We start from the raw sequence: 24270 nt of genomic DNA on the forward strand, positions 1-24270 counted from the left end.
AATAGGTCATTCACATGCCTGGGAGGTAGAGCAGCACGTAAAATACTCCTATGGCTCCCCTGTGCCAACGCTGGGCAAAAAAAGAGACAAGTAAGACATTTGAGTGCTTTCTTTCATCTTTACTGTCTAAATGGCAGCTGCTAAAAGACAGAAATCATCTCAACACTTGTTTCTACAAGAAACAGCTGTTGGGCCGATATCTATTCAGGCAGTTACAGAAGCAGCATAAAAGTGAAAGTTAACCAGTTTTCTTTTCTGACCTTCAATTATACAGTGCTCCTTTATAACCCTTCCTAACCAAGCCCAGAACACAGTCTTTAACGTTTTTAGCACAACTTACCTAACCTTTACAATATCTATACAACTTTTTATTATTCCTTATGAATAATCAAGCAATTAAAGACAGCCTAATACTTATCTACAGCATAATTTCAAAATTCTGCGTTTTTAAGAAGCATATTATAATCCCATTCGTGCCGTCTATTTTTGCAAAAACTACTTACTGATTCACGTCCACATGTGATTTGACAAAGAATGGGGTCATGGAAGAAGTGCCAAGTGAATTGTGAGCAGAAAACCAGGTGAAGTCACCAAAAACTAAAATTATTTGAACTCAAAAAGATAATCAAACCAAAGACCCCCACCCAAAAGCACACTCATTTTCCACTGGCAATAGAAACAGCCAAAAGCAAACAGTTTGGCACTACCAATCTTCAAAATTAGGATCTCTATCAATAAAAAAATAACTTACTTGTTCTCAAAAACAACTGTGAGAGAGTCTTCATGAACATCTTTGATAAATCCCTATAAAGAAATTAAAAGGAAATAAATATTCAATTAAATGTTACATTAACTCTAAACCACTATATTAGAGCTACAAAAACGACATGGAGTACTAATAATAACCCAGAGCTTGGAATAGGCTAATCTGGGTTTGATTTCCATCTCCATCATTCATGAGCTGTTTGACCTTGGCAGTTACTTAACCTCTCTTTCATGATTACAAATGACATTAAATAACACTGTACTACTGTCAATCAGAAGAGCAATGTTCTCAACCTTAGCCAAGTGCTTACACACTCTGAACCACTTGGTACTCAGCAAAAACTTTTCTGAAACGTCTTTATCATACTACACTCCATAATGTACACTATAAACTAATTAAATACACACACTTGCAGTACTTGGTTAAAACATGGCAAAAATGAGTACATCTGTTTACCTCATCTACCTCCCAAAATATTTAAACACTATGTGTCAGATATTATTTTAAGCAAATTAGCAAACCAAAGACTAAGAAACAAACTGATGGTGGAAAAACCAAAAAGCAAACAGATCAGCACTGCCACCCCAGAAAATCTTTGGAACTGAATACAGAAAGTCTTATAGAGGAAAAGGTAACCGATGAAGCTGAAAATAAAATCATTTTATTTTCAATCACCAATCACAGAATGTATATAAGTCATGTATCTAGTCTCTCAGTACCCTCCTCCCACATTTGCTACTAAATTTTATGATTCTGTAATTTGGCCTTGATCTCTCTCCAGCTAGAAATGCCTGTGATCAACTTGTGTATTATGGGAAATTTCAATGCATATATCTTCATGTGAGGTCTAAAACTCAAGATACTTTCAAGAATGCTATAGTTGGGGTTTCCCTGGTGGTGCAGCGGTTAAGAATCCACCTGCCTGCCAATGCAGGGGACGTGGGTTCGATTCCTGGTCTGGCAAGATCCCACATGCCAGAACAGCTAAGCCTGTGCACCACAACTACTGAGCCCGTGTGCCTAGAGTCTGTGCTCCACAACAAGAGAAGCCACCGCAATGAGAAGCCTGTGCACCGCAAGGAAGAGCAGCCCCCGCTCACCTCAACTAGAGGAAAGCCCGTGTGCAGCAACGAAGACCCAAAGCAGCCGAAAATAAACTTATAAAAGAAATATAGTGGCTGCCAGAAAATTTAAAGTAGCTCTTGCCTTGCAATTCTGAAGACATTTTTTGTTCTTCTTTCTCCTCCCAAAGCTAAAAACTAAGAGCTGCCATCTAGTTCAAGTTGTGATTATCTGATCACGCTACAACAATGACTTCCTGGCCAGTTTCTCTATTTCTACTAGTTCATCCACACATCTACTTTCAGCAATCATTTTGGTCAGCACTTTCATAGTTATGTTACCAGCAAATCCATCTCTATTATACCCTTGCCATTTGTAAGGACTATTTTCATAACCTGAGAATTACCAAATTCATGAATATCAGAGTAAAACATCTTTCCATCATAGATTAGTCATATTTATACTTTCACTAACATTTTCTAGTCCTTCACAAACAATTTTCATAGTTTGAAATGTTTCATTAATCTTTATCATTTCTGTATAATTTATACAGCGTAAGCGCAAATGAGAGCTCCAAATCACTGGGAAATTCTACTCCTCGTTATAATAAAAAGGTTTTCTCCTATCTAAAAATCAGTGCTTATACTGCTCCCCACCCCCACTTTACATCCACCACAAACATCAGCATCATCTTTGTCTGGGTGCACACACTGTTCACACACTTTAAGAAAAAATACAGCTCTGGAACCTACTCTTATTGCTAATATCTTTCAGGCATCAGATTAAACAAGCTAAAAACTTGACACCCAAATAAAGTGTATTTGGACTGTAGTGAATAATCAGAAAACATGTTCTAATCCCCAAACCCTAGATTCTAGGGATAAGGGGTTTCTAATGGCCAGATCGCTATAAAATTGATGCATTTGATACAGGACACAGTCAACACTTTTCAATTCACCAGAATAATGGCAGGTCCCTATATACTCAAGAGATGGAAAACGGCAGGGTTATGTCTTTGCCAAAATGTTTTAAGAGTCAGGAGACACCAAATAACAATGGCAACATTTTCCTGCACATGGTGTGGGTGGAGGGCGGGGGGGGGGGGGGGGTGGCTTTATGACTAAGTCTCCGTAACTTCTGTCCTTCTTGTTAGTCCAACCTTTGGGGATTTGGTCTCTTTTCCTATTCATACTCATCTGGTCCAGAACCCGTATTTCTTAGAAGACTATGACATTTCTTTTTCTTCTCCCCATACAGCTACAAACATGGAAGCCCAAGCCATCATAAAATGGTCCCTTAATTTGTTCATTCACAAAGCCTGGTATATGTTTACACTTGAAACTCTTAACTATAATTTAAAATTATAGATAAGTAACAAGGCACTTTAACATATTTAAAGTGTAATCAAAATAGAATGCTATCCCTGACAAAATAACAAACAGCATCATACAATAAAAACCCAGGAATGCCAAAAATGATGTGTAAATTAGGAGTAAGGGAGGAACAGAGGGAATAGCAGGAATCTCTGAGCCCTGGAAGCACTAACTGAAGAATTTTTTTTTTTCAAAACCAATCTAGCCTAAAATAAAAATGTAAAAAGAAAACCCAAAGATTCAGTAAGGTGGCAAGTTAACCAAATTAGCTTTTCTAGCTAAAAATAAGCACTGGAAAATAAAACAGACAAAAAAATATTCTACTAACAGCAAGGTCCTAGAAATGCCCTCAACAACAAAAAAATGTACACGACCTATGTGCAGACATCTGTGAAACTTGACTAATGAATAGAAATAGACTATTTAGGGAAATGTAAAGCACTCTTGATATTTTAAAATTTTCAACATGCCCCTAAATGGGATCCTACTAAAACACAAAGGAATGTGTAATTCTGTTGAGGGAACAGGAGTTAACCTTAATAAAATTACATCAAAGCCTATCTTAAAAACAAACAAGAAGGCATTCAGTAAGGCAACTTTTAAATGGGGGTAGAGAATAATGAGAAAACATTATCCGTACCAAACACTGAAAGTTATTTTAAAGCTACAATAATCAAGACAAAAAAGACAAGGTGCTTGGCAATTTTGAGGTGGGAGCTTCAATGGCCTGTGGAAAGAACAAGGTGCATTCCAGATATCTGCCTAACTTAAACACACATTTTTGAAGTTACAGAACACTACAGCTGAAAAGAATGTTTTTCAACTCGATGAGGGTAGTCACAGGGAGAAAAAATCCTATTGATAAGCAATAATACACATGGTATGAATGAACTTCAAGAATTGAAAGAATGAGATTATAAATACATTCAAAAGTCAGAACAGATGGCTGTGGGAAAACCACTCCAAAGAGAAACATTATTTCTTCTACAGACCTTCCAGATCCCTCATTTTAGAGAAAGAGAAGCTGAAACTATACACGTCTATTATAGCCTCAAAGTTTTACTCCCTAAGAGGTTGTAAACACTGAATTTAAAACCTCATCTTCTGGGAGTTTCCTGGTAGTCCAGTGGTTAAGAATCGGTCTTTGCTATGCAGGGGATGATGGTTCAATCCCTGGTCTGGGAACTAAAATCCCACATGCCTCGGGGCAACTAAGCCCACAACAGGCAACTACTGAGCACCACAACTAGAGAGAAGCCCAGGGACCACAACGAAGACCCGACACAGCCAAAAAATAAATGAATGTATGTTTTAAAAAAATAAATAAAACTTCATCTTCTGTCTGGAACTCTTTTCAATTAAATCATTATCAATTAAATGACAAAATGCTTTTGCTAATTCACAGTTTTAAACTCTAAAAGGTTACGTCTGGCAGCAACACTATTATGAAGAAATATGGCACCATTCCTAAAAAGCCTATTTAAGGCAAAGTCCCAGAATAAAATATCAAAATCTAATTTACAACTGGAAAGGCAGCTACCTTGTTTAATATACTAATCAATTTATCAGAGGCTTTGCTTAAGTGATGGCTGAGCAATCTACAGAGATCCATGAATCCCTTTGAGAACATTCCCACTAAACTCATTAGGAACATATCATCCTAGTCTAAAAAAAATTGCTTTGAAAAGTATCATTTCAAATTCATCTGCTACTTCAGATTTTTCAAAAATCCACTAATGACCTCCCATTATTACAATTCATTACAACACTAAATTCACATATCTTACAAAGGGGGAAGTAGAAACTTAAAAAAACTTAATACTGGGACTTCCCTGGTGGGGCAGTGGTTAAGAATCCGCCTGCCAATGCAGGGGACGTGGGTTCGAGCTATGGTCTGGGAAGATCCCACATGCCGCGGAGCAACTAAGCCCATGAGCCGCAACTATTGAGCCCGCACGCCGCAACTAATGAAGTCCATGTGCCTAGAGCCTGTGCTCCACAACAAGAGAAGCCACCACAATGAGAGGCCCGCACACCTCAACGAAGAGCAGCCCCTGGCTGCAACTAGAGAAAGCCTGTGCACAGCAATGAAGACCGAACACAGCCAAAAATAAATAAATTTATATAAAAAAAAACTTAATACTCAGCAAACTACTACCAGAAGTCAGACAGCCTGAATCCTCAAAATGAGGTTTAAAGTGGAAGCCCATACCCAAAAACCCAACACTTACACCCTAAAGCTGTAACTCTTAAACTTCAAAATTCTTGTTAGAAGAGTTTACTGATTGCCAACAGACTGAGCAAAAAAGGCCAGCAAGACACAGAACAAGCTTCCTAAATGGAGGCTATGTTTTCAATGACTCTTATCTCAAGGGGTAAAAGCAAGGATTCATCAGGAATCAAACCTCTAGTTCACATTTATTCTCCTAAGCAAGCAAAAAGTTCTCACAGTCACATTACTGCCTCCTTCAAACCTGATCAAGTATTCTTATATAATTTAAGATCTACTCCAGTTTTTCTCTTTAAAGTCTTTCTCAGGATCACTGGTATGACATTTAAAAATTTTATATTTATTTGGCACAACAAACAAATTTTAGTTCCCTTTTCCAATGTATTAAGACATTACAGTTGATGGCTCAATTACTGAAGCAAATTTGTGATAAAATGCTGTATTTCTAAAAATAAACTGACTGACATAGAGAACAGACTTGTGGTTGCCAAGGGGGACGGGGGGTGGGGGAGGGATGGATTGGGAGTTTGACATTAGCAGATGCAAACTATTTTATACAGAATGGATAAACAACAAGGTCCTACTGTATAGCACAGGGAACTATATCCAATGTCCTGTGATAAACCATAATGGAAAAGAATATGAAAAATATATATACGCATAACCAAATCACTCTGCTGTACAGCAGAAATGCATTGTAAATCAACTCCACTTCAATAAAATAAAATTTTAAAAAAATAAATAAAAATAAACTGTTTAAAATAAATTCTCAGAACATTAAGAGGCACTGGAATCAGTTTGTTAGATCCTGTAGGGCCTTTCCTCTGACTGGGTAAACTCTCCATTTTCCCAAACTCCACAGTTAAAATTTGCTGCTGTGGATAAATGTAATTACAAAACTATAACCCATGAAAAAAGAAAAGTTAATAGCATAATTTATGCAAAATTCGCCTCAGGTTTTTGTTTTTCAAGAACTGACAAAATGGATGATGACTTGTTATTCTTTGATCAATTATCAGTTTGTTTAGTGATTCATTCTCTGGCCCCCAGTCTACTTTCCCAGCCCATAAATTCTAACAATTTTGCATCCCTGCAATCAGGATGCTTCCTACAATTGATGGCATCTTAGGATAGCCAATAGCTGAATGGCTGCCAGGATATAAATGTCACTGTTAAGCATGCTCAAACTTGGTTTGCTTGCAATTTTCTGTGGCACTTGATTGCAACCCCTCAATAGTTCATTCAGCAAACCAATGAAGTAACATTTTAGGAAGGATTTAGGTTTCTTACCAGAAGGTTGTTCTGTTGACACCTTCTGATAAAATCAAGAAAGCACCAGCATCAAAACTTGCAGAGTGGGTGAAAATTCTTGGAAGAAAATCCTGGAGATAATAGAGGAGAGCTCTTTTAAAGTATGCTTGCAACATCAATGCTCTCCATGGCACTGAGGAAGATATTGTGAGAAGAAACACAATCATCTGAACCTGAAAATGTTTTATTCAATTTATTTTGCTTCTATTTTCCTTATGTATGCAAATGTTTAAAAATAATCTTTCAGGTGATATAGAAAAGAATTTTAAAAGATAAAACTACCACTCATAAATCAATTGGCAACGTTTCTTCTTTTTTAGTGCCTCTTACAACTGATGCCATTTTATTTTTTTTATTTTTTTTGGATGCCATTTTAAATACAATGAAATTGTATGGCTCTTCCACTGATTTCCCAAATCTACATATGGAAAAATAACCTGTTCCCTGGACTCTAAAACCCAACTTCCAATTACACATCTCCACCCATGGCTTACTTTTATACCTAAAATCAATCAACGTGTCAACAGTCAGTATCATCTGCTGTCCTGCTTTTGCACTCTACACATGTATGATCCATTTTACAGGATTAAAAAAAAAGTGAATACAGCAAAGGGTTCTATGAGAATACAGCCCAATCACTAAGTCATTCATTGTGTGTAATGAACTTCTCTCCCACGCATCTAGAATAGTACTAGCCATGCACAATCCTTGGAAGAATTGAGAAAACGGTGTTCCTCTGCTTTATAGTTCAGATGAAAAACTATAAGGTTGAGAAAACTGAGTTAGGGACTCCCAGGCTTAAGCAATTTTACACGAGTCTCAGTCTGCAAACTGAAGGAGTTGAAGCTCCTTAAACTAAGGTAATTCCTAGGCACTCAAAGGTGTGCCAAGAGTACTTAAAGCCACTCCTTCTCCCCCCCCAAAACACTACGGTTAATCTTCCTGGAACTTTTATGTCAAGTAATTTAAAGAATTTAATAAACACTTTATGTTTCTGGACTGTGTATACATTTAACAGATACAGAAAGAACTCCTTATTAGGGAAAGGGAAAAAAACACTTACTGAGCAATACAATATACTGGTTTTACTGTTAAGACTGGTCTCAGATCCACTACTTACTATGCAGTAGGTAAAAGAAGAGAGGGCCCAGAGCAGTAAGGTAAGGAAAATAAGACTCTTAACTGGCTTTACTTGCCCAAAAGCAAGTCACAATATCCTCCTTTAGGAACTCTTTATGGTCTTCCCAGAGCACACCAGAGACTTTTTGGAGCAATTCTCAGAAGGTTCTATCAATCCTGAATGGGACCCAGCTCTCCTAGATGGTGGACTTCCTCCCGTCCCAATCTTAGAAGTGAGGAAGATCTGGCTGATGAGTACAGTACCTAATTTCCCCATGTGCAAACAAAAACGAAACAAAAAAACCCTTTAAAACAGAGAATTATTATTTAATACATGGTGCTAGCACAACTGCCTATGATATTCAAAATAAGACTTGATGTAGTAAATATGAAATAAACAAATAAAACACTTTAAGAAAACCTAAGGAACTGTATGTATAATCTGGACACAGGCTGTCTTAACCAGGCTGGAAACCCTGAACCCTTAACAGGGAAAAAGTACTTCAGTATGTAAAAAACAGAACTTCTCTATGGCCCAGGATACCAGAGAGTTAAATTATAGATGGGGAGGGGGTATTCATATAATGAGTCCTAAGAAATCTCAAAAAGCAAAAAAAGACATCCCAGAAGGAAAATGGGGAAAAACAAGTAATTTATGGAAAAGCAAATCCAAATGGCCAACAAACATTAAAATTCACATGTGGGGATTTGCAAATCAAAGTTGCAACCTTTACATCCAAGAGATTCACAAAAATCAAAGATTATAATGCCTATTTCTGGCAAGGATGTAATTAAAAAAAAGCTGACATTCATCAATTGAGAAAATACAAAGTGTTAAGCCTTTCAGAATGCAATCTGTTAACATTTATTAGAGTTAACAGGTAAAAGTTCCCTTCCACCAAGCTATCTCGCTCTTTGAAACCTATTCAATGGAAACACACACGGAGCAGAAAAAAACTGAAAACAAAATGTCTATTAACTAGGGAATGGCTGGATTTCACAGTAATTCTTATGGTGAAATATGTAACCATTAAAAAATAAATTACACTCCAACAGAAAATGGCCAAGATGTAGATTATCTTATTTTTATAGAGCAATACTGAAAAACACCTACGTTTGTATCTGAATGTGTATCTATGTACATTCTATGAGTATGAAGAAAAATCTGGCACAATGTATACTTGGCTATAAACAGGCTACCTAAATGGATTGTGAATGAGAGATCATGTGGAAAAGGCAAACCAAGGGAAAAAGAAAAAAATTTACAATAAAGCAAGTCTGTATATGCTTATACATATGTATAAAATTATATACTTGCATATGCATGTATAAATATTTTTAAAGAGTTGAGATTATCCTTAATACTCTGTCAATCTGCACTATTTCCATACAGCACATATATATACACATTACCACTCCCCACATCTTTTTAATTTTTCCATCTCTAGTGATCTCAAATCCACATTCTAAGTAATAAACTCGTTTGTTTGATGTTTACATACAACACCTAAAAGATCTGGGTTGTTATTTGATTCCAGTAACGAGCACATTCAAGACTGTTGCAATCAGGCTTCCCTGGTGGCGCAGTGGTTGAGAGTCCGCCTGCCGATGCAGCGGACACGGGTTCGTGCCCCGGTCCGGGAAGATCCCACGTGCCGCGGAGCGACCGGGCCCGTGAGCCATGGCCGCTGAGCCTGCGCGTCCAGAGCCTGTTGCTCCGCAACGGGAGAGGCCACAGCAGGGAGAGGCCTGCGTACCCCAAAAAAGACTGCTGCAAACAAAAATTTTCTTAACTTCAAACAATACACACTTTTTTTTTTTAAAGGACCTACATCTATGTCCGGAAATTATTTCCAATCAATGGACACATGTTCTACAAATAAAATCCACAAATTTACTAGTTACATTATGTATTACAGAAATTATTGCATCATTATGGAGTATGTCCTTTTAAGGAAAAAAGTTACTCAAGGCAAGCCTTAAGCATCCCTTAGTACTGAACATTTAACTGTTCTGAATAAAAAATGACAATGAAAATGTGAGGATTTCATAAGAATACATAAATATCTACTAATGCTTACATACTAGTAATGTTCTTGGCTTATTAATTTCACAAGTTTATAATATCCAACAGTTCCTGAAATAGAAAGACTCAGAGGTTTCAAATGGCCACACAAAACTATAATGACTTTCCTGTTGCCAAGAGTTGAGTTGAAGTTCTCTATAATTCTATATATGCATAAAGTTCTGGGACATATCTGAGCTTGACCAGGATCAATGTACAACCCCTCAAAAAAAAATTTAAGTTCAGTTTGAATCAAAATCAGAAATAATTTAGTTTTGTATATATGCATTTATACAAATATTAACAAGTCAAAAGAGTGTCTAGAAACCAAGAATGACTGATCCATTTGTTCATTCAACAAATATGTACTGAAGGTCTACTAATGAACGAACTATACATATCAAGTCACTGGAAAACTTAAGACTTGAAAATAACCTGGAAAACTATTAAAGCAAAAAGCTATGAAACAAGAAAAGTTCTACTTTTTTTTTTTTTTTTTTGCCATGCTGTGCAGCATCAGGATCTTAGTTCCCCGACCACGGACTGAACCCCTGCCCCCTGCATTGGGAGCACAGAGTCTTAACCGCTGGACCACCAAGGAAGTCCCAAGAAGTTTTACTATTATTAATTAGCCAGAATAAGAAAGGCACGGAGATAGGAACCCGAAAAATGAGATTCCTGATTCTGAAGAAATACTGACAGGGAAATGCCATGTTGCTTTGCCAACAACAACTGTAAATTTCATAGTTATTACTGGGGAGACCTCTAGTCATGCTCCCAAAAAAGCTAAGCAAAAAATGCTGAGGCTATAGTATGGAAGACAAGTTATAACAACTAACATTTAACTTAGATTTAACTTCGGTTCAATTTTGCCATGGCTATCAGCCTCTTTAATGTAAGGAAAAATAAACTGAAGAGATTGTTGTTCGTGTAAATAGATATTACACGTACAGATTAACAAAAGTAATGCTTCGCATTACTTAATTTTGTTTTGCTCAAGCTATTCTTTATTTGGTCCTAGAAAATTTAGATTTGATCCTAGAAAATTTTACACCAGCGTCACAATAGAATTTACTACTATTAGCTAAACATCTGCCAAAGAATTTTCTCAAGCCTTTTGATAACTACTGTGCCACACCTTAAAATTTGAACAGGACGTTTCATACATATACATATATAAAAAAGCATTTCAAACATTTCCCAAAATACCTTACACATAACAAACACTATAAAGCTAACGGTATAAATCACAACTATCCAGCACAAATTATAATTTGAGCCATATGTCTAGTTTTAAAATTTCTAAGTATATTAAAATAAGTAAAAAGAAACAGGTGAAGTTAATTTTAATAATTTTAACCCTATATATCCAAAATATTATTTCAACATGTAATCAAAATTTTAAAACTGCAGTCTTACATTCCTTTTTTCATACTAAGTCTTTGAAATCTAGTATAACTTTTACAATTAAAGCACATCTCAATTCAGGCTAGTATATTTCAGCCCCATGACGAGTGGCTACCATTGGAAAGGGCAGATTTCTGTAATGTGAAGCAAAGCTCAAATCATTTCTCCAGGAATCCTCCCAATTCAGTCCTCTTGACTCCCACTGTATTGATCAGAATTTACAATTAATAATTTGATAAGCCATATATTCGTACTTGGGGAAAAAAAATCACGTAATGGTTAGAGATCAGGCTCTCTGAAGTCCCAAACATCATTATGAATCTTGAATCAGCCTATTAATTTTATGGATAGATTCGCTTAGCCTCACTTTCCTCAACTGGGGTAACTATCTCTTTCACTGTGACTGAGAGGACTAAGTAAGATAAATTCATGTAAAGTACCTACACAGTCTGATAGTCTGAGTGCTCAATAGATAATAGCTGTTATTGTTGTTAGAGCTAGATAGGACCTTAGTGAACTAACAACCTAGCAGATTCCACCACTTGATAAACTGTCAAAAGAAATCCAAGTGCCTCATACTGCAGGTGAAAAACCTAAGCCCTCACAAACTAGCTAGTACGAGAATTAAGGGTCAATCATAGAATGCATACTGCTCTTCAACTACAAAAAAGCAAGTTTGCTACATCCTTAACACTGTGGTAGAGAATTCAGTTCTTGAGTTGTTATTATCCAGTCAAGTGTCTGACTTGTCTTCCTAGCTAAAACATAAGCTTACTGCCGTGAGACTTCCTTTGGCGAACCTCTCATGCTATGCTGAACTAGGCAACTGGAAGTGAGAAGCCCTGGCGTTAAATCTCATTTCAGCTACAGTGTAATTGGAACGTTATTTAATCATTATTGTCAGTTTCCTAATATGTAAAATGAGGATAAAAACACATACCTCATGCAGTCCCTAAGAGAACAAAATCAGGAAATACATGTACAAGCCTCAAAGAATACACAGTAAACAGATAATAGTAATAGTAAACAGATAATAGTAAACTATTATTTTACTCTCAGAATACACACAAATATCTGAAGATATAAAAAATATAAAGGTGCATAGAAAGAAAAATATGGAAAAAAGTATGTTTTCTGTAAGTAAAGCCAAGGCCTTGACAACAAATTCTCTAGATAGGTAAGATTACGGCTTGTTTTTTTAAATAAATTTATTTATTTTGGGTTGTGTTTGGTCTTCGTTGCTGCACGCGGGCTTTCTCTAGTTGCGGCGCACAGGCTTTCTCTAGTTGCGGTGCACAGGCTTCTCACTGCAGTGACTTCTCTTGTTGCGGAGCACAGGCGTGGGCTTCAGTAGTTGTGGCACATGGGCTCAGTAGTTATGGCTCACGGGCTCTAGAGTGCAGGCTCGGTAGTTGTGGCGCAGCATGTGGGATCTTCCTGGACCAGGGTTCAAACTCGTGTCCCCTGCATTGGCAGGTGGATTCTTAACCACTGCGCCACCAGGGAAGTGCCGAGATCACAGTTTTCTTTCTTTGCGTTTGTGTTTTCAGATTTTTCATTAATTACACATTGTTCTTGTAATACAAAAACAAAAACAAAACTTCACAGGAAAAGTATTTAAATTTAATTTTTAAAAATTAGGGCTTCCCTGGTGGCGCAGTGGTTGACAGTCCGCCTGCTGATGCAGGGGACACGGGATCGTGCCCTGGTCTGGGAAGATCCCACATGCCGCGGAGCGGCTGGGCCCGTGAGCCATGGCCGCTGAGCCTGCGCGTCCGGAGCCTGTGCTCCGTAACGGGAGAGGCCACAACAGTGAGAGGCCCGCGTACCGCAAAAAAAAAAAAAAAAAATTAAGTGGCCTTTTCACTTAGTTAAATCCTAGTTCTTTTACATATTTAAAAAACTGCATTTTAAAACATGTACAACTAACAATAGCTTCGTAACATCTGGAACTGTATGTTCTTAACTTAATAGTGTCCCCGGTAAGAGAGCAACCATCTTTTCCTCAATTACTAATCTCCACAAAGAAATCAACAATATTCTACACTAACCTGAAGTCAGTATATTTTCAAACCACAACTCCTTTACTGTAACTCTACAGACCAACATCATTAGCAATAATAAACCTATTGCATAATTTAATTACTCTCAAATTTCATTTAAATATTAAACTAAAGCAAAAAGGAAATATTGCAAATATTATAGCACTTTAAAATGTTCTATAGTTGATCAATTACACAGTCAAAACCAGAAATCATGGAGCTCTAAAAGTAATTCTATCTTCTACAGAGAAGGCCTGAAAATTCATTCAGCCATCTTAGAGATCACACATTTCCCTGGAACACCATGGAAACTTTCCTCTCCAAGAGCCAGAAATTGAGTGACTTACTTTCAACTTCTATTTAAAATTATATTCTGCTCACGGCTATGCAAGCTGCAATGCTATTACAAAGCTTAAAATCATATACATCAGTTAGAAAGCACTTTAATGACCCCAAATGGGCACAAGGCTTTTTTGGGGTTAACGAAAATGTTCTAAAATAAGATTGTGGTAATGGTTACACAACTCTGTAAATACACTACCAGAGAATGTAAATTCCATCTGAAAGCTTTAAAAAGGAAACAAAAAGAAAAAAGGCATCTTAAATGACCAGTAGTATAAACCCTATGATGCCTCACTCCAGATAAAAAAGGCTATAAAAGCAAATTTTTATATAAAATTACATCCCCCATCAAGTGCTTAATTACCATATTTCCCATTCTTCCCAACCCCTATAGAGTTATCTGGCTTCAAACAAGAGTATATCAAGTTTTTATGTCTTTAACTACCATAGATCCACTGTTAAGTAAAAAGTGCAGGATGCAGAACAAAGTATTTAGTATGCAATCATTTGTGTAAATATTTGGGGGCAAAAAAGAAACTATCCTATTTTGGGGTTGAATCTTCTTCACCGGTTCCAATTATTTTGTGCAATTAAGTTTCAGTTCCACTAAAAATCTTTAATCAATATCTATAGCGCACTGCCTCAAGCATGATGATACTGGCTACTAATCCCGTGACTTTGAAATTCTTCAATGGCAATTCGCATTTACAGCCAAGTGTGCTGGGGGTGGGCAGGGCAGAGAAAAGGGGAGAAAATGAGGAGGAAAATCACAATCACCTGTATATTGAAAACCACCATTGAAAGAAAAGAATACACCAAAATGTTACCTGCTGTTATCTCAAGGCAACTTCTGGTTTTTTCTGATAGTTTCTAAAATCCCTCACTGACCATGTATTATTTTTAAAATTTAAAAAAAATTACTTAAAATAAAATTACTTCCACACTAAACAAAAGCCAAACTGAAAACTCTACACAGTATCTGTATGATTCTATGTTTAGGACATTCTGGAAAAGGCAAAACTATGGGGACAGAAACCACCCCAGGTTCTGAGGGTGTGGAGAGAGGATGACTGCAAAGGGGCAGGATAGAAATTAAGGGGATGGTGGAACTATTCTATCCCTCCATGCTAGTGGTAGTGGTTACACAACTGTTAGCATTTATCAAAGCTCACATAACTGTATGTCAAAAAAGATGCACTTTACCATATGCAAATTAATCTCAAAAAAATTCACGTAATTAAATTAATAAAACTGCTTCTGCGGTGAGCCAATATTTTTTCCAAGCGGACAGTTTCATGGGATAAAAAATACTGTAGGGCTTCTCTGGTGGCGCATTGGTTGAGAGTCCGCCTGCCGATGCAGGGGACGCGGGTTCGTGCCCCGGTCCGGGAGGATCCCACATGCCTCGGAGCGGCTGGGCCCGTGAGCCATGGCCGCTGAGCCTGCGCGTCCGGAGCACTCCGTAACGGGAGAGGCCACAACAGTGAGAGGCCCGCGTACCGCAAAAAAAAAAAAATACTGTAGACTACTGAACTACTTCAAAAGCCTCATTTTATACAAAAGACTATAGCCCAGGGATATTTGGTCAAGGGTGCATTGCTAGACAATGTTAAGTAAGCTGAAGTATGTACAGACCTACAATTCCCATGTGTTTAACTTCAAATGCACGGCTCCTTCCACTTCATCATGCTCACTCTTCCAGAGTTCGAAGACCGTAGTTTACACATAGTGCATGTACAAATGGAATATGGCAGGACATAAAATTCCAAACGTTCAAGTGCTATCTCAGTAGAGACAACGTGACTAGGGTCCTTCCCAACCTCTGCCAAAAAACCACCTTACTTTACTTTGTTAGGCAAAAATGGGTAATGGAATCCAAGTCTCTAAGAATCAAGCAGATTTTGTAGAGTATGGATAGGTATCAACAACAAGTACTTTGGAGTTCCAAAATGGCGGCATTTGATTCGTGAATTGCCAAAAGCAAAATAAAACAACAAAAAAACTTTGGGAAACCAAAGTAAGATGGTAAACAATCTTTACTAAAACATTCAAACTGACGATCTTATTCAATCTTATAAATTAAAAAAAATAATAAATGTATAGCAGGTGAACAACATAAATAAAATACACTTGGATAGAAAGAAATGGTGTTGTATCTACCATCAACACGCTGAAAACAACTTGTTAAGGCAAAATAATCTTTTCTGTATTTCGATATGCCAGGAAAAAAATGCATACCTCCATTACACAAGAACTGAATAGCCAAATAGTAAAAATGATACAAATATGATGAACCTTATCTACCCTTGACAAGAAAAAGTATAAGCCCATTCTTTGTGCATTGTGCCACAATTGTATCTGCTGTCGTTCAGAGAAGGCAGCCATTAGGTTTAAGAATAGAAGGGGACTTCCGTGGAAGTGCAGTGGTTAAGACTTCGCCTTCCATGCAGGGGGTATGGGCCGGATCCCTGGTAGGGGAACTAAGATCCCACATGCCTCCCAGCCAAAAACAACCAAAACATAAAACAGAAGCAAGAGTTGTAACAAATTCAATAAAGACTTTTAAAATATGGTCCACATCAAAGAAAACCTTAAACAAATAAAGAACAGAAGTTAATTAAGTATCTACTCAAATTTTACTCAAGTCTTTCCTCTGACACCTAGTTGTAAACCTAGACTGATAATGTAACCAGTCACACATTAAAGGATTAAAGGACTCCTTGCCACCAAGCAGTCCCAGTTTTTACTTCATGCTAACCACCTAAGATTTAAACTTGTAAATACTTACGGAGATCCTTCAGAGCCAACTGTGATTCCCCACCATGCTATTACCAAGGGATAGCTAAACCAATTCCACATAGCTAATTAGCAAACTAGGAAAGGAAAAGCAACGCTGAAACTAGGAATTATGACCACCTAGTTAAAAAAATTCTGTGCGGGATTAAAAGGCACGCTGAAACGAAACCCAGTGAGAATACATTCTGCGTACTCACAATACTACTCCTGTATTAGGTGAAGGCCCTTCATAAAAATAGCCAGGACTCTCAAACATTTGAAATGCTGGCTTAGTGACACTGACTGACAGACAACAGCTGGGGAGATTTTGTATTGATCTTGTAACCTCGTGGCATACTTTGGGAGAAAGGGAGAATCGGGAGAAAGGACCGTTATAATGGCAAAACTAAACTGTAAGGATTTCATTTTCATCTATGTCACCCCTACACTGGAAGCCCCTACTAAATTCCTCTACTCTCGAATTCCTCTTCCGTTTTCCAGATCCGATCCCACAGTAATGCACCTCCTTCCACCCGATGGAAACAAAAAACCTCGGTGGGGTGGTCAACACCTTCCCAAAACACTGGGTACCAACTGATAAAGAAACTAGTCACCTCCCCACCTGTGTCTCCTTAATCCATTTCACATTTTAAATCTTAAAGCCTAGAACTCTCGCCTTTTCTTCCGTAATAGATGAGCTAAGGCGCCGCCCAATTTCCCAGGCCGCAAAAAATATTTCTACCCGCCACATTTCAAGATTTTCTAGTTTTCTCTTCGATCCTAATCCTCAATCCGGCACCCGCTCCCCCTTCAGACACAGAAGTTTATTAGCCCGAAACCCTAGTACAAAGGTGAATTCCTAAGATTCCGCGAGGCACCCCCCCCCCCCAAGGGTGTGGGGAGGGGTCGGAGCAGCGGGCCGAGGCGCTCCCGCTCGGCCCAGTCCGAGGGGCGGGGGAGCGGCTGTGACCACACAATCCCACCACCTCCTTTCACGACTGCCCCCAACCTCCCGGAGCTCGGGCCTGCTCCCAGGGAGCTCCTTGCCGCCATTCGGCTTCTCCTCACCGGCCCGCCAAGGGCCACACGAGCATCCAAGAAAATGATTAATAAATAGGAATACGCAAAAGATATCCGACGTGTTGTTTCAAAACATAACGGAGCCCGGGCCCCCGAGACCGTTAAACCGCGGGTGGAGGGGGGAGAAGCGATGAACCTAGCGGCCTCGGGCTTTGGCCTAGCCGCCATTTTCGACCCCAAACCTCACTCTCCAGGACCACCAACCCTCCCTCAAACCGGCCCCAGCCCCCAGAAGACCCGACAAAGCGGCAAAAGGGTCGATACCTTGTAGAAAGCCCCGTTGGAGCCGCGAACCTCCACCGTCAGCTCCGCCATGTTGGAACCGCAAAGGCCGCTGGGAAGAGATTCTAGAAACTTTCCAACCAGAGAGGAGGAGGGGGAGGGGCGTGAAGGAGGCAGGAGGAGGGACGGGGAAAACGGGGCGGGGACTGGGATCCCCCGCCCCACACCCCTGGGGTCTCACCGCGCAGTCCTGATTCTCCCAGTGCGATCCCCCCCGCTCCTTACATCGCTAGCCCCTGGCTCCGCCCGCCGCCGCAACGTCCTGTTTGCCTCCCGACACAATCGCCCGACCTTGTTGACCCGCCCCTACGTCCCCGCCCCCCAGTGCCCGCAGCTTACCAGCCCCAGCCTGTGCGGGCCTCCAGCCAGCCGGGACTAAACTGGCCCGGCGGGCGCCGCCTGTCCCACGCTTCTGCGTTCTGCCGGTTTCGGGCATCCTGCCCTGAAACTTCCTTGAGGTGTTGGTAACCCTGAAGTAGCTTCCCCACCCAGAGAAGCCCCCACTCTGGGGGCTTCAGACGCCCACTAGCACAAACTTTGGGGGAAAGAGGGAGCCTAAAAATGGATATACAGTGGGCTCTAAATTCTCTCGCCTCGGTCTTAAAAAAAAAATCGGTGGCCTCCTCCTGACTCCACACTGTTCGGCCCAGCTCTCTCCTCACCTGTTACCACTTTAGCTGTTTAAAAAGTCAAACTAATTACGTCCAGTTCAACTTAGCTGTGTTTACAAGCCGCAGCAAAATGTAGGGGGTAATATCATTGTTAGAAGGTAATCAGGGAAACGAGAGAGAGGGAGAGCAAGTTTTCCCCTGCTGCAGTGCACGCGAACTTCCAGAAACAGGATAAGAGCAGAACCAATTTGGCTTTTCTACCAGAACCTGCAGCAATACCGTAAGCGTTATGATTGAGATACTTTGAATATTTGTTTTAACAATAAAAGTTTTTCCCAAAGCAAGACCTTTGGAAATAATAGTGGAAGTATTCTTTTCTGTGTGTTGTCTTACCGTTTTGACAGAAAAACTCTGGAAAAGGATGCTCTGCTGGCACTCTACCGCCTCAAGGAAATGACCACTGGCCTTGCCCTAGCCTTTCTGGGGAAAGGGGCGGAGGGGGGGTGTCCTTTAAAAATGTACATAACGTTCCATCAGCACTTCTACATCTCCAAAGGTTAGGAAAGGAAATGGAGGCTTCAAAAGTGCACCATATTGCTATGTACAGAATGTTCTTTATAAAATGTTCATCATTGTGAGGAAAACGCAAACACACTAACCCATCAATGAGTAATAGCCACCATTTACTAAGGGCTTCACGTGTCCAACACTTTATATACCATCTTATTATGATCCTTCAGAACTATAATGCCCTAGTTTTTTTCCAACAGCTTTATTGAGATATAATTCACGCACCATACAATTCATCCATTTAAGGCATACAGTTCAATGGTTTTTAGTATATTCACAGAGTTGTGCAATCATCTCCACAATCAATTTGAGAACATTTTCACCACTCCCCCAAAAAACCCTTTCACCTGTTGATAGTCACTCCCCATTTCACCCCAACTCCCAAAGCCCTAGGCAACAGCTAGTCTGCTTTTTGTCTCTATAGATTTGCCTAGTCTAGACATTTCATAAAAATGGAATCATATAATATGTGGTCTTTTATGACTAGCTTCTTTCAGTTAACATAGTATTTTCAAGAGTCAGCCATGTTGTAGCATATACCACTATTCATTCTTTTTTATTATCAAAAATACCATTGTATGATATACCACATCATTTTACTTATTCATTCATCTGTTGATGGACAGTTGGTTCGTTTCCACTTTTTTAGCTGTTAGGAATAATGCCGATATGAAGATTCCAACACAAGTTATTGTATAGACAGATCTTTTAACTGCTCTTGGGTATACACTTGGAATTGGAATTGCTGACTCATGGCAACTCCATGTTTAAGCTTTTGAAGAATTGCCAGACTCTCTTCCAAAGCAGCCACACCATTTGCATTCCCACCAGCAATGTATGAGTGTCCTACTTTGTTTTACAGATCTTCCTTCCTTCCTCCCTTCTCTTCCTTCCTTTCTTCTTCCTTCCTTTGCCTTCGCATTTGTTTCTCAATGTGAGTGACTTTGGGTAGGGCTGTGAAAGTTCCGTTTGGACCAAGGCCAAATTATCTGAACTTTGAAGAATAAAGATTGGTCCTCTTCAGGCCTTGCATGCTAAAAACATTTTGAGTTTGGACAACCTCCTCTCCCCCCACCAAACCCCTTCCCACCAACACTTTACTACTCCTGCTGGGTAGACCTTATGATTTCCATTAAGCAATTGAGATTTGCAGCAACTGTTACTGACCAGGGTTCTTGGCCTCCTTAATCAACAGGAATTGATGAGGTCAGAAAAGAAACCCAGGCAAGGCTATATTGGGGCCCCTGCTGCAGCAAGGGGGATTGAGAATAAACAGCACTTTCCATTTTTTGCTCATTCCCTGAGGGGCGGGGGAGGCAAGCTTGTTCTTTATATGGGGTGAGGGTAGGGGTGTGTCCAGGGCTCAGGCCAGAGGGGTGTCTTAGGTGGTTTGCCCACCCCTTAGGTGGTGCATGGGGCATGCTCAGTACCCTGCTTTTGCTCCAAGCTCTTCAAAAGTGTTAGTTGGGATTTTGGTCTCTGTATCTTTTGTCCAGGATTTGCCCTAACTGTGCATGCATGCAGTTATTTTTATTCCCATAGACTTTCTTTGTATTTTGTTGCTGGAGGAGCAGTGTGTCCAGGTGCAAGCACTGCAGCAAAGGGGCCCAGGACCCAGCCTGTCTCACAACCAGTCATTTACCTAAGACCTCATAAGTTTTAAGTTAGCAGAACTATATTTATGTCCCCCACATTTCTATTTTCAAAGCCTACCTCCCGACCCTGTTTGCTGCCCCCACGTTATATTCATAATAGAATATTACACAAAGTTTAAAATTTTGTTACAGATCTATATTCATCATCTTAAAAAGACATTCATTATTAAAAGGAAAAGAATGTCAATTATATCTCAATAAAACTGGGAAATAAGTAAAACTTTTAAAGAAAGGAAAAGTCACAAAACAGCAAACATAATCACCTTTAAAATAATGTGTCTGCAGGACTTCCCTGGCGGTTCAGTGGTTAGGACTCTGCGCTTCCACTGCGGGAAGGCACGGGTTCAATACATATATATATGGCTTGGAAATTCGTATTAATAGTTGTATATTTCTAGAAGGTGGACTTATGGTTGACATAAATTTTATTATTTTTTTGCACTGTCTAAATTTTTTGGAATGAACATATCACTTGATTCTCAGGAAAAAAAAGTATTGTCATTTTTTAAAAACTATACCATGGATATTCCACAGCTGTTAGAGATAAAGTTTTAGAGGAATATTATTTATATGAGTAAATGTCTATAATGTAACTATAAAAGGAAGACTGTCAAATACTGTATATGGAATCAATTTTGTACAGAAAATATATACATATATTGCGTGAAAATATAAAGATGTTTACCAAAATGTTAACAGTGGTTATCTTCAGGCAGTTGCATTATGAATGATTATTTTTCTTCATGTTTTCTATGTTTTACAAATTTTCTACGTTGAAAAGTATTTCTAATTTTTTTAAATTATAAATTAAATAGGAAAATGTTCCTTAAAAATATAATTAAATACACACATAATGAAACTTTGTACACACAGCTACTGGAACACTAAGAACTTAAGATTTCGATCAATTTTGTGGCACTATATTTAGTTTGAGTTGTCTTCATGAAATGTGATATGGAAACATGCTATCATCATTTTACATCTTCTCGAAGTTGTTCACTTGAAAATAATTTTAACTTGACTAAATAGAGACTATAGGAGTTTTTCTTCCTCAAGAAACAGAGATTTAGAAAGTCTAAAATAACTTTTAATTTTTTTATTTTTATTTTTTATTTTTTTTTGCGGTACGCCGGCCTCTCACTGTTGCGGCCTCTCCCATTGCGGAGCACAGGCTCCGGACGCGCAGGCTCAGCGGCCATGGCTCACGGGCCCAGCCGCTCCGCAGCATGTGGGATCTTCGCGGACCGGGGCACGAACCCATGTCCCCTGAATCGGCAGGCGGACTCTCAACCACTGCGCCACCAAGGAAGCCCATAAAAATAACTCTTAATATTTTAACCGTTTCCAAAACAAATTGTGCCGTGTTTTATAAATAGCTGATAAAAGACTCTGGAGTCGTAATTTAAAATATTTCAAATTTTGTTCTATAGGTATCTTTGATTTTTTTAATCACAATATATTATCAGACTTTGAGTATAAGAATTAATATAAAAGAAAATTACATTAAACCAAACTGTTGAGTTTAGTTGTCTTGATATTGTAGAGTCCCTATGAGATAGGCAACCCAGGATGAAGGAAGAAGGAAACTATACCTGGGACTTCTCTGGTGATGCAGTGATGAAGACTCTGTGCTCCCAATGCAGGGGGCCCGGGTTCAATCCCTGATCAGGGAACTAGATCCCACATGCATGCTGCAAGTAAAAGTTCCCATGCCACAACTAAAGAGCCAGCGAGCCACAACTAAGGAGCCCACCTGCCACAACAAAGACCCGGCACAACCAAATAAATAAATAAATATTTAAGAAAAGAAAGAAAAAGAGAAAAAGAAAGAAAGGAAGGGACCATTCTGGTTTTATTTTGCTCAGAAACTGAACCTCGTTCCACCCTAGGCCCTAATCTAATGTGAAATTGAACTTAAAGCAAAAAAGACTAGATTACATACCCACTTGAAAAATAATTAATACGAGATAAGAGCATGGATTGCCCATTTGAAGTTCAAATGAAGTCTGTCATTTTCTGGTTTGGACTCTGTGTGAGCAAGAAAGAAATTTTTATTAATGTTATGCCACAAAGATTTTAGGGTTATTTAATATAGCAGGTAGCATTAATTAATGTGACAAATGCAGTTCCCTACTTTACTACTTACATCAAAATTAATTCCAGTTGAAACAAATATTTAAGTGCAAAATAGTCATGAAAATAGTACAAGTAAATATAGATGAATTTTAAACTATTGTTTAATTGTTTCTGCCATTACAAAATGCCCAGAAGCCAATGGGGAAAAACTGTAAATTTGAGTACATAAACACTTAAAACTTCTCAAAGGAAAAAAAAGTTACCGAAAACAGAGTCAAAGTTAGCCAGGAGTAAAAATGACTAAGTTCTTTATTAAAGATTTTTTTTTTCTTTTTTTGCCACGCCGCTTGCGGGATCTTAGTTCCCCCACCAGGGATTGAACCCAGGCCCTCGGTGGTGAAAGCGTGGAGTCCTGACCACTGGACTGCCAGCGAATTCCCAAGATCTCTTATAAGTCATAAGGAAACATAAATAATCCCACAGAAAAATGGACGAAGAACATGAGCAGTTGACATAAAACTAAATATAAATAAAAACATAGTAAAAATGCTCACAACTAAAACTCCCAACAGAGAAATACATATTGAAACATCATTTGGAAATTCCCTGGCGGTCCAGTGGTTAGGGCTCTGTGCTTTCACTGCTGAGGGCCCAGGTTCAATCCCTGGTTGGGGAACTAAGATCCCACAAGCTTGCAGCGTGGCCAAAGGGAAAAAAAGTCATTTAGATACCACTTTTTCCCTCTTTGAATGGTAAAGGTTTAAAAGTTTCATGAAACAAGTGTTAGAAAAAATTTGGAAAATGCCATGTTGATACACAAATATGTAAATTGGTTAAACCTCTTCAGAAACATATTTTAATGGTATTAATATTTAAATTAATCATAACATTTAAGCCAGCAATTCAATTTATAGGAATTTATTCTACAGATGTACTCAATAAGGTTGCAGGATTGTTCATAAAGGAATTTTCATAGATGGAAGGAACTCACAAAAACAATTAAGAAAAAAATAAATGAAAGATGAAAAGAAATAAAAGCCAGCAAAACCTTGGTTAACCCTTAATAGAACAGTAATTAAAACAACTTAATCCATAAAATTGATTAACATGCACCCATTAAAAGGAATGGGATAGAGCCAGAGTTCCCAAATTGAGCAACAAAAGGCACCAGGACATGGCAGTGAATTCACAGGAGTGCCTAAAGATATTTTATATTTTTTAGGTAAACACAGTGATGCTTGACACCTGTTGGACATTGTGCACACTGCTATTTCAAGGTACTTCAGTTTCAACATTAAGTCATGCTACATTCCATTTGGTGATTTCGCATCTTTGCAAGCATGGGCTTTTAGCAATTAATGTAACAATAAAGCAAAAATCAATATGGAACAGGAAATGAGGATGGTAATGTTTTCTATGATTCCAAGAGAGGTGTGTAGTGACCAATGGATAGGCACATCCCATTAGCTAGAAATTGGATTATTTAAGAATGAGATTAAAGTAT

The 24270-nt window shown here is 38.7% G+C and overlaps 1 protein-coding gene across 5 annotated transcripts in view; it reads right to left on the reverse strand.

Annotated features, from left to right (window-relative positions):
• The window catches only part of FXR1 (FMR1 autosomal homolog 1), a 57120-nt gene extending 39067 nt beyond the window's left edge, over positions 1-18053 (reverse strand). For all 5 annotated transcript variants that reach the window (XM_029214117.1, XM_029214115.1, XM_029214113.1 and 2 more), the window contains exons 1-2: positions 17837-18053; positions 752-804 (exon numbers count right to left, since the gene is read on the reverse strand). In XM_029214117.1, coding sequence (XP_029069950.1) covers positions 752-804; positions 17837-17887 — 104 coding nt within the window. In that variant the 5' untranslated portion in view covers positions 17888-18053. The remainder of the gene's footprint in view (positions 1-751; positions 805-17836) is intronic.
• Between the last annotated feature and the right edge of the window lie 6217 nt (positions 18054-24270).

This window comes from Monodon monoceros, unplaced genomic scaffold (genome assembly GCF_005190385.1).
Source record: "Monodon monoceros isolate NGI ecotype Baffin Bay Population unplaced genomic scaffold, NGI_Narwhal_1 Super_Scaffold_11, whole genome shotgun sequence".
Taxonomy (NCBI): Eukaryota; Metazoa; Chordata; class Mammalia; order Artiodactyla; family Monodontidae; genus Monodon; species Monodon monoceros.